The sequence below is a fragment of the Phascolarctos cinereus genome, unplaced genomic scaffold (genome assembly GCF_003287225.1).
Source record: "Phascolarctos cinereus isolate Bilbo 61053 unplaced genomic scaffold, phaCin_HiC Scaffold_726;HRSCAF=1367, whole genome shotgun sequence".
NCBI lineage: Eukaryota > Metazoa > Chordata > Mammalia > Diprotodontia > Phascolarctidae > Phascolarctos > Phascolarctos cinereus.
Genome location: NW_027556098.1, coordinates 63,857,577 through 63,869,620, shown reverse-complemented (window position 1 = coordinate 63,869,620; position 12,044 = coordinate 63,857,577). Strand labels below are relative to the sequence as shown.

The 12,044-nt window shown below is 38.3% G+C and overlaps 1 protein-coding gene across 1 annotated transcript in view; it reads left to right on the top strand.

Annotated features, from left to right (window-relative positions):
- The window catches only part of TSPAN7 (tetraspanin 7), a 123,464-nt gene extending 115,210 nt beyond the window's left edge, over positions 1-8,254 (top strand). Inside the window, exons 7-8 of the mRNA XM_020979629.2 lie at positions 6,415-6,490; positions 7,161-8,254. Coding sequence (XP_020835288.1) covers positions 6,415-6,483 — 69 coding nt within the window. The 3' untranslated portion in view covers positions 6,484-6,490; positions 7,161-8,254. The remainder of the gene's footprint in view (positions 1-6,414; positions 6,491-7,160) is intronic.
- The last annotated feature ends 3,790 nt before the right edge of the window (positions 8,255-12,044 follow it).

The window sequence follows — 12,044 nt, the reverse complement described above, 5'->3', positions numbered from 1 at the left end:
ATCACTTCCCTTATTTTGGACACTGTGCTTCCGTTAATGTAACCCAAGGTCACATTATTTTTGGGGGCTGCCATGTTGTCCATACTAAATTTGCAGTTGTCAACCAAATCACTGAAAATCTGTTTACTACCACCTACCTTCTTCTCTTCCATACCCATATGAAGAAATATATTTGCTTAAAATTCAACTGGAACCTTACAGAAAGCAATGATTGGGAAAGGAATTTAGGCAACCATATGTCATCTTTCTGGATATTTTCCTTTAGCACAAAGTGAAGACAGAGTGAGGCCCTTGACAGAGCTAGGGAACTTGGGAAGATGGGTGGGTTGGTAAGGGAGGGAGAAGGGAAGGTACTGAGTTCAGTTTTGGACATGAGAAGTTTGAGATACCTGTGGGACAGGACTGCAACTCAGGAGAACAGCTAGGGTGGATATATAAATCTGAGAGTTATTTACATAAAGAAAATGGCATCTGTGGGAGCTGATGAGCTGAGAGAGAGTCTAGAGAGCAAAGAAGTCAGAACCTCCATGTATTCCTACAGTTAGAAGGCCCCTGCCTGCATGGATGATGGTGCAGCAAAGACCATGATGACATAGGTTCCCCCTCAGCCAAATAAAAACTGTCCATTACCTTAAATTGTGAGCTCTGGTCACATGTGTCAAAGTAGCTTAGGCCAAGAGCCTCAAGAGGAACTTAACAAATGTTAATTAAAAATTTTGGCTTTCTAACCAGCAGGATGACATGAATAACTTTAAGGTTTACAAAGCATTTTCCTCACAAGTCTGTGAGGTAGAGTATGTTTAACCCTTCCATTTTTAGAGGAGGAAACCAAGTCTCAGAGAAGAGGGGTCACACAGCTAGTAAGTGTCATAGTTGGGTTTCAAATCAATGGTCTCCTGATTCTAGCCCTTCATGCTCAACCACAGGACCTCCCCACTAAGTCTGATTAGGCAGTGGGGTTAAAGATCCTTGTACAGGTATGAGAGGCAATGAAGGAAGGTGAAAGTAGCGGTCCTTTTCTCTTCTCCCATTGTCTTGTTTCTTCCGTATCTGGGTCACCTGTGTAGTACGTATTCTAGGATAATAGTATAATTTCCTAAGTGTTAAATACAAGAAAAATTAAATCCAGATCTAGCCTTTTGGAAGTGTGGATGTGATGCTGTGGGTAAGCATTTTGTTCACACTTAGCCTTGGAACCCTTGAAATCCCCTTGTGGACATCTGAGCACCCTTTGTTGCTTAGCATTAGTTCCCCTGTTTTCTCCTAGGTTTTGTGATCTGTCCTGGGGTCCCCTCAGGATGATGTGACATTTAACAGCCTCAGGGCCTAGGGTGATTGCCCCACCTTTTATCCTACCTAAGTTCAGAACTCATTTGCCTGGATTCCACCTTGAGCAGACAACCAGGCCCTCTATCACTTTCTTCCTGGTGTTCAAAGAAAATGAACCGGTCAGTTGTAGTTGATGACAAGATACCTACCTTTGAGGACATACATTCCCTTCTCTGCTTCCTCTCCCGCTATGCCTTCCCTCTTCCAGCTCTCCCATGTCCTCTGGGTGACCCTGCCACAGTCCATGGGCCTCCTTTGAGGCTCCCTTTGAAGGCAGTAACTCACTTCTGCCCTCCAGGAGCACCTTGTCCCACTGGGCGCATGTAGAGCCAGAGGGAGCTGTTGCTTCTTTTAGCTCCCATTTGGCATTATTTCATAATTTCTTGCTAATATTAATCCAAAAAGTTTGGAATTACTTCCCATCGTCCTTGGGTGAGCCAGGGAAATTTCCCAAGCAGCATTTATTCACTTTTAGTTTGGCTTAAATTGTTAAGAGTTTTCCCAAAAACCCAAAAGAAGTTCTCAGTTGAGTCATTAATATATAATCTTCCCAATTTCAAAATAATTTCAAAGAATTTGAGCTAGTGCTTGTCACTTGCCTCATTAGCTCAGGTTTAACTTTGCAGCTTTACTTACCTGCCCTTTTATGCTCTGGAAACTGGATTAGATTAGGCCCTGGAGAATAGAATCATTAACCAGGGGGGAGATGAGAAGGTTTCTTGCCATCTGAGGGTCTTTGCTGGTTGTATTTCTGCCCTGACCCTTTTCCCTCTGATCCAAGGCCCTCATGCCCACATGCCTTTTTAACCCTTTCTGTGTTGATTTATTACCAGCAATTTTCATTGCTCCCATGCTGAAACCCACAGCATGATTGCTACTCCATGGTTCCAAACAATGTTGCAGTTGGTGCTAGAGGTGGGCTTAGAGCTTGTTCCTAGGTAATGGGCCAACACAGTGCCTTTGATTTGAAAAAGTCCTTTCCTCTTCCATGTCCCTGCTTTGAAAATAAAATCTTACAGATGCCTATTTCCCTAGAGAAATTACTGATAAGAAGAAAGAAGAATAAAACGTTGACAAGGCCAGTGGTATTAAAGCGTTTTGTTTTGTTTTGTTAGTCATTAGATTGGGACTAATTACTAAGCTCCATTCAACCAAATGCAAATAGTGACATGTATCTCCCTGTGTGACTGACTCCCTGGGTGTTCAGGTCAGTGTCCCCAGGAAGTCTAGATGGCCAGGGCCTGCCGCTTTCCAGCAGAGGAGAACAGACCCCCTCTCTTCTATATTTCTCTTGGTTCAAGTAAAACTCTAATCTTGAAATCTTGGTAATAACAATCTTTGTAATAACACATCAATGGGAATTTTTTAGAAGATTCTTTATAGTATTATGGTAGACTTAAGCTATGTGGTTCTAAAATAAAAATAAAGATGATGTACAGATAGTCACAGGGGCCATCTCCCAGCTGTAAAATAGAAATGCATTCTGTGTATGCCAATTAATCTGGTATTTGTTTAATCTGAATAAAGATGGATGGAGTTTGCTGTATTCAGGTTAATCAAGTCTGGCAGTCATGCATTGTTTATGGGCCCAGGCTAAATGAAAGGACAGATGCAGCCTGCTTTTGTGTGTAGAACGTGACTTTACTTTTATGAAGATAAAATATTTGGTTTTAATTTTTTATAATAAAATACCTTGGACAGCATTTCCTCCCTTTAGTCTAGTTTTTGATAGGTAAGGAATTTTGGGAAAATGTAATTATTTATCAACTAGGGAGAAAAAACACTGATTTCATGGAAATCAAATGTCTCCAGTAGTAGGAATAATAATAATGATAATAATAATAATAATAATAATAATAATAAATCACATTTGTGAGATACTTTAAAGTTTACGTGGCTCATTCCTGACAATATTATGAGGTAAGTAATGAAAACGTTATCTACATTTAACAGAGGAGAAAAGTGAGACTCAACATTGATAATTGACTTGTTCACCATCACTAATAATTGATAATAATATGCTTGGGAGCTGGTATTTGAACCTATGTCTCCTAACTAACAAGTCGAGGCTTCTTTTTACCATATTATACTTCTAGTATAGAAAGATTAGCTGGAGAGAAATCCTTTCTAAGGCCTTCAGAATACTGGATCTCAACTTTTGTTGTCTGAAATAAAATTCAGTGTGAAGGCAAGCCCACACATATTTTCATGTGACTTGAATAAGCTTCAATTTAACACAAATTTTGGAAAAACAAAATTCTTTTTACTGACAGATATAAAATTAAAAAATTGTTTTCCTCCAGGCAGATGAGAATGTGTTTATGCTTCAGAAATGAGAAGCAGAAATGAATTTCAAGTGAACAGCATTTTTCTGCCTATTTTGTAGTTGTTGTTTCAATGATAAAGTTACTAGGTCCAACACTCTAAAGAGCTGGATGTCTCCTGCTTTACTAAAAAATGCAGAATGGTGTGTTTCCCTGAAGGCCATGGATTTGCCTACAAACTATTTAATATAGTGTTCTGAAGTGTTTTCTTGATCTGTTGTCTCTAAATTGCAGCTGAGGACTCTTGTGCTAGAATATTTTTCATGTTAAATGTTTGAGAACTACAAAACATGTAGTTAAAGATTGTTGTCAGTATGCAAACACACATGAGATGACAGAGAAAAACGGAAGCAAATATGTCAAAGGATACATCTGAGGAAGAAAAGATTGGAGGCTCTTAAGTTAAACAAATACAAAAAATATCTTTGAACCCTTTTTCAGAAATCAGGTAGCTATAATCTGTTGAATTTTGGTGGCAAGAGAGAACTTAGGGCATAAAAGGGAAGTGACATCTTGTAAAGGGAGATATTTTAGAAGATGTGTATCTTGCATCAGTCATTCCAAGGGTGGAAATCATTAAGACTGAACTAGGTTTTTGATGATTGAATTTGTACCCAACCCCAAAATCCAGTTGGTATAGGACTCTGTCTTCAGTAGTAGAGATCTATGTCCCATCCCTGCAAGAGAGGTGGGACAGAGTTTGATAAGAGCAGGAGAGAGGAGAAATCTGGTCTCCTTGATCTCTTCAGGGCTTCTGGCTTCCAGTTTTGAGAGAGAAAATACATGATGCTACCCTCTCTTCAGGTCACTGTAGAAAGAAAAAGACTCTAGGAAAAAGCCAACCTAATAGGAAGTCACCATAAGAGGAACTGGCAGTCTCTATCATGTCAGTCTTTTCCCAGTTTTTCTGGAGTTTCTTTCTAGATTTTTCCAGTCTAGCTGGAATCTAGAGCCCCCTAAAAAAATAGTGAGAACCGATCTCTATTCTTTCTTGCTCTCATCAACTCTGCCCCACCCCTTGTGCAGCAGTGGGACATTTATCTCCATCAATGAAGAGAGTGTCCCACACTGATGGACTTTGGGACTGGGGTTATGTAAGTTATATGTGTAAGATGGAAGAGGACATTGTTCTTTGGATATAATCATGTTCTAATTAAGGAGGTGGATGGAAAGACTAATTAATATAGTGACATAGGAAGCTGTTTTGGGCAAGATATATGGAGCTAAGAGATTAAGGCAAAATATATGAAGGTTAAGAAGGGAAGGATGTGTGTATCCACACATATATATTCAAGGGGGTGGGCTTTCATATTGCTTTTTCATTACTTTATAATTCCATTCTTTCCCTGTATTTTCCCATTAAATTTCTCTCTTCCCAATTCATTTTTATTACTCAGGCTGTTAACTCATATGTTCTTTAGAATGTCTAGGCCTTACTCTTCCACTCTGTCCTCAGCATACCACTGCCTTTGCCAGATGTCTTTAGTCTCTACCAGTTAACTCTATCACTGGCATTCTTTCTGTCATTTTATTTGTAATGGCACAGTAACCATACACTTATTTGGGATGGTAAAAAGGTATAGGTTTGGATCCAGTGACCTTGGGGATACTGTCTGATTCTGTAAATGCTCTGAAATGTTATTATGACCACTCAGGATCAGTAATGGAACTACTGTAAGGTTCAGATCCCCTTGCAACACAATAATATCTTCTTCCTCTTCTCCTCTCACCTTCTATCCCCATCTGTCTAAGGTTAAAGCTGTATTTATGTGCAGCAGCCAAACTGGTTCTGTATTTATTAAGCCTGTCATCAAGGCCAAAGGTGACAAATTCCTTCTGCCAAGTACTTCCCCTCCCCCCATAAAAATGTAATTGGGAAATGTTTAGCAAAATAAATAAAATACTAAATAATACAACACAGATAATGTAAATTTGTGGTTTTCTAAGTCAATATGCAGTCTTCAAGGCTCACTTTCTATTTGATACCTCTGATCAAGGCCGTCTTGATTGCATGATGCCTGTTCATCACTAAAACAAGTGAGTAGCATGAGGACGAATACGAGAAACACTAGACAACATTTTTTCTCTCTGAATTACGTTGGCTGATTTTATAGTATATCATGAATGGCAGCTGAAGCCAAGAACTGTCATTAAGCTTACCAAATAAAATAATAAAGTGGCTAAATTATTTACACAGTAGATGTTGCTTGGCAGAGAAAAGGAATAGACTTTAAGGCTAAAATGTAAAATTGGGCTGTCACCGTAAGGATTTTGCTTCTCCAGAGATCGCAAACCAAGATTTGCCCAAGAGTTCTTGATGTCATCACTCATTTATGTTATTCATCTGTGTCATAGCCTGGATTAAGGAAAGTAGCTGTTTCTTCTGTTGAAACAGCATTAGTCTGTGACAAGATTATTCTAATTTTTAATTTATTAACATGTTTTAATATTTTAGGAGTCAATGTTATAGCCGAGTTCTTTTTAAGTTTCTGTTGAGAGCTATGCTAGAAACAAAAACCTAAATCCAAATTCCTGATGCTCTGGTTTCCCCTACATTTGAGACCAATAACTTTGAACTCAAGGTATTAAATGTAATTTCCCCCTATTATACCTGATTCCAATTTTTTGAAAAACAAGCCAGAGAAGGGAGTGTCCAAAGTAAAGTCCCTATTGTCCCCTGTGGCCAGAATCTGTTCAGGGACATGGAAGGAACATATGTGAATGCCCTGATTCTCTTTTGCATTTTTCTTCCCTACAATAGTTGATTGGTATGCTGTTGGCCTGCTGTCTGTCCCGGTTTATCACTGCCAATCAATATGAGATGGTGTAATAAAAAGGCAAGTTTCATTTATGCTTATATGTACTTTTATTTATATTTATAGGTACACATACTCATATGTATATGTCATAGAAGTGTTGCCCTCAAGATTTAGTTAATGGGCAAATACTGTACTGCCAAGGTTTGGCAGCTGGAGGGACTTTAATGGGGAATAGCCTTCTGGGATTCTATCACAATCTCGATGCCTTTAAGGCAGCATTGGTAGAGAATAGTATTCTGGATGCTTTTTAAAAATATTTTCTTTTACTTGATCCATGTTGTTTAAACAAACAGTTATTTCTTAAATGGCCTACTGTGTGTCAGACCCTGTACTGATCGATAGCTCAAGCTTTTTCAAGCTCAAGCACTTTCTGGGTGCCAGACACTGTGCTAAGTACTAGATACAAATAGACAAATACATATAAGCAAGGTGGTCCCCTCAGGGAGTTTACAATCTGCAAGAGAAAAGAAGAGAGGAGATGCAGAACAGGGAACCAGAAGGGATGGAAAGGGGGGCAGGAAAGGCTATGCAGCCGTCAAGGAGGAGGGGCTAGGAGAGAGACCCGTGAGTCCTGTGTACTGAAGATACAAATATAAAAGTGAAACAGTCCTTGCTTAAAAGCAAACCCACAATTCTGCATTATTAATTACCAACCAGAACCAACTCATCAGTTAATTTTCTTCCTTAGTCTTTCAGGGATGTTGGGGAAAGAAGAAGCCTGTTAAATTGGGAGCTGCAACAATCTAGGAAGAGTTTCAAGGAATGTTACAGCATATTACACACGCACACACACACACACACACACACACAAACATACACACACCCACGCACGCACACACGCTCTTGTGTGCATACATGTACACCCAAACACCAACAGACACAAAGTCTCAGCTCCACTTGTCAAATCGTACCATGCCTAGAGTTCCATTCTGTGAAGTACTGTTGTGCCACAGAGAGTAGCCCAAGTTGTTCTGCATCTAGTACTGTACAACACTCCATCTTCAAAGGCTCTGCATAAGATGGCGCTATTGGTACGCCCCTGGCCATACCTTAGCTGCATTGTAACTTAAAGGTTATCCATTAACACCTTTGATCAGACTCTGCATGTAGTGGCTGGAGGGCATCCTTAGCCTTTCACCAAGGTTAATAAATGTTGCACATGTTCATCTAAACAAGTATATGAAGTATATCTCTTCTTTGGGTTTAACCTTCTTTGGTTTTGTTTTATTTACTGCTTTACTAAGGACTTTTCCTCCCCTTCCTCAAACTATCCTGATCCTAGAAAGAAAAACCAGTAATTGACCATGAAGATATTCAGAGGGAAATTTTTGAAAATGTAACACTCGAGGGAAATTTTTTTTCTTGATTTTTAGACTTCTTTGATTATTACTCTGTTGTATGCCTACTATGTATATAGACCATTTAGTGAATTTTTGCTTCTGACTTTGAACCTGTGTAGTACTATTACAAGTCTGTGTTGTTGCTCACTATAAAGGCAATAATGTCACCTCTTTTTTCACCTAAAGATAATATAAACTAATCCTGATTGTGCTGTACTTTGACTTTTTTCTTTCTATAATTATATTTCTTTCATGTATTGATGTTACAGTCATCAAGAATATCATCAAATTGATTAAAAATGAGTATATGGGGAGGAGCAAAAAATTCAAAACCTTTAAAAAAATAGAAATGTTTAAATAATGCCTTTGTCTAGCATGCCAAGAATGCATTGATATTGTGAGCATTTGTGATACATGTGTTAATAAATGGAGCCATTATGGATTTATTTGTATTTTGTTTTATTTTTGTTTTATTACTACCTGACTTACTTCTCCAACTTTACACACACACACACATACACACACACGTGTACATGCACTGTTTTTCTCTCTCTCTCTCTCTCTCTCTCTCACACTCTCAACAGATGAAGCCTAAATATAGAAGGTTTGGTATATCAGTGAGCATTTTGAAAACTTTAGACACTCTTGTGAAGTGGATGTTTTTGCATGAGGAAACAGAGCTGCCAAAATGATTTTAAATCACTGCCTCAGAATCCTGTGAAGTGAATGTAAAGGATTTTGGCAGAATGAATTGCAAACTCTCCTTCTCTGTTTCTCATCATGCAGATAAAATACAGTCTGTGGACAAAGAGATCATATTATTCAATTTTCCTGATGCACAGATAATACTTTATGCCATTGTGCTAAAGTATGAATTTTTTACACTTGATTAAAAGGAGCATTTTAGTAAAGGGGCAATGAGTGTCAGTGATAGTAAATGTGTAGAACTCATTGGTTTCCCAATTCAATAGCTCAGTTCCTACATAAATGAAAAGGGAAGGACAATGATGCAGTCACAACCTGAAGAAAGCTGAAATAGTTTTTTTTGAGCATCCTATGATTAGTAAATAAAGGAAGTGGTTTTCTTTTTTTCTTTTTTGGGAGGCAGTCAGAGTTTAGTGACTTGCCCATGGTCACACCACTAGTAAGTGTCTGAGGCTGCATTTTAACTCAGTTTCTCCTGACTCCGAGGGCTGGTGTGCAATCCACAATACCACCTAGCTGTCCCAAGGAGGTGACTTTCTAAACAAATCTATGCGTTTATTAACTATATTTCTCCATGAGAACTTACATGACTTAATAGTTTCAAAACAATTTCATCAGCATTCTCATTGGGTCCTTGCAACCAGAGGTAGATGTTGTACAAGTAATATCCTTGTTTATAGGGAAAGTTAATGTACCTGTCCAAGGTCTAGTAAATAGCAAGCTGAGTCATGAATCCTGGTCTTCTGACTCCTAAGGCTAGTGCTTTTTCCACTGCAATACTATATAAAAAAGAGTTAGAAAGTATAACCATCTTCAACTATAAATTATGTATGCATCAAGGTGCTAATATTTTCAAAGAAGGGCTGTTTTATGGAAAGTCTGTATTTCATAATTTTTTTCCAGTCAATTAAAAAATTAATTACACACAATTTTTGCATAGAGTAATATAGCACTTTTAAGATTTGCAAAGTGCTTTACATGTTATCTCATTTAATCCTCATAACAACCCACTGAGGTAGGTTAGTTTCCCCAGGTTTCCTGTGTAACAAAGGAAGCAGAAAGAGTTGAGATTTATCCACATTTGCACAGCTAGTAAGTATCTGAGGCAGAATTTGAACTCAGGTCTTCCTGATTTCAAGTCCAGCACACTATCCAGTAAGCCACTTTTATATATTATGTAAATGGCACTTCCATGCTACTCTTCCAACTAACACTTAAAATTTCAGTCCCCAAAGAATATACATATAATATATATAATATTATATAGTATATATATATATATAATGTATGTAGTATGTACATATATATACACACACATATATGTGTATGCTCAGCATATATGGTAATATATATATATATATATATATATATATATATATATATTTGTGACATACTTTTAAGTTTAATTTAATTTGCATTATTAACATTTTCTCCATCACTTTCTTAAGTCCATATCATCAACAAAACAATTAAGTTCTGATTTATAGTGTTTACTGATTTCCAAGGTATAAATAATTGAACTGAAAATTGAACACAAGAACTAGTTCAAGTAAACCCTTGGCTACACCTTTTACCATAGATCACGAGCTCCCACAAGTGTACTTCAAATTAACAGTAATACCCATTAACAACAATACACACAATTAGCTTTTAGTAAAGGTATTTACTAAGATGTCCTAGTAAGAACAGTTGCACAAAACAATCCTTCCATAAATCTAGACTGTGCTGTCCCCTCTCACATTCACAAAGCATCTGTATGAAGAATGAGCTCAAACTATAAGTACAGTGCTAGTAAGACAAGTGTATGATAAAGGCAACTCACAGCTCCTGGTACTAAAAAACAAGACATTTTCTTCACAATTGCTTCATAGGGTATGCTCCTTTTCATGGTCTGACTCTCACCAGGAATCATCCAAGTCTATTTGGAGTGTCTCTGTTCCCCACCTGATTCAACTATTGATCCAGTGGCAACTCTTCAAAGCTGGTGGGGAAAGAGGAAGAAAAATATATTCCCTCCTTTCTCTACCCCTTTCAAGGGTCTCCTTTACAAGCAGCTCCCAGCCTGCAATCTCTCCCGTTCTCAAATTGCTGAATGGGCTATTTCTGGAGGGCAACTAGGTGGTGCCATAGTGCACAGAGTGCTGGGCTTAGAGAGTCAGGAAGACTCATCTTCCTGAGTTCAAATATAGCCTCAAACACGGTGTGACCCTGGGCAAGTCACTTAACCCTGTTGGCCTCAGTTTCCTCATCTGTAAAGTGAGCTGCAGAAGAAAATGGCAAACCAGTCCGATATCTTTGCCAAGAAAACCCGCAAAGGGGTCACGGAGTTAGACATGACTGAAATGACTTAACAACAAAAAGCTATTTCCTATTTGAGGGTTAAGGTTGAGGGGGAAGGAAGAAAGAAAATCCTCAGTGCTAAGCTGAAATGACTATTTATTTATATATTTATTTATTATTTATTTTTGGCTAGACAATGGGGTTAAGTGACTTGCCCAGGGTCACACAACTAGTAAGTGTCAAGTATCTGAGGCCAGATTTGAACTCAGGTCCTCCTGACTCCAGGGCCAGTGCTATATCCACTGTGCTACCTAGCTGCCCCTCTAGCATTACTTTCTACACAAGACCTTTAATGATCCCCCAGATGCTGTTGCCTTACTCCAAAATTGTGTTTATATACTGATTCTGTATACTTTTCATATATACTTTCATATGTACATATTGCCTCTCCTGATAGAATGTAAGCTCCCTGAGGTCAAGGGTTGTCTGTTTGTTCTTTGTATACCTAGTACTTAGGACCCTGCCTTAGACAGTAGGTGCTTTTAAAATGATTATTCATTAATTGGCCTTACCCGTTATTCTAGGATTGTCACTTTGGAATCATTGGCTCTCCTCTTCCAACAATTATTTGTTCAAATCTGTTGGTTCTACTCCCAAACCTGCTGAACATCTCTCCTTTTTGGCCTCTTCTCTTCACACTTCATTCTGGAGTCTAGCAGCTACTCTTCTTCTGCATATAGCCCCTCTCTGTACTATTGTAGTAAATTCTTGGTATTCCTAAACTCCACTTGATTCTCTCTCCAGTGTATTCTCAATGCTTGAGTAATCTTTTAATGATCTATTAAAGGTCTCCATAATGATGTCACCCCTTGTTTTAAAAATCTCCAGTTACAGGTTTTGTTTAGTCATGTTTGACTCTTCACAACCCCATTCGGGGTTTTTTTTTTAACAAAGATACTGGAGTGATTTGCTATTTCTTTCTCTGACTTATTATACAAATGAAGAACTGAGGCAAATAGGGTTAAGTGACTTGCCCAGGGTCATACAGCTAGTAATGAGTCTTCCTGACTAAAGGCCTGGCACTCTATCCATTGTGTTACCTAGCCACCCAAAAAAGCCCCATCAGCTCTCAGCTCCTCCCTAATAAAGTATAAATCCATCATTCTGGCATCCAAAGTCTGCCATAATCTGGCTCTGACTTACCTGTGTGTTGTCCCAACACCTTCACATATTCTATGTTCCAGCCA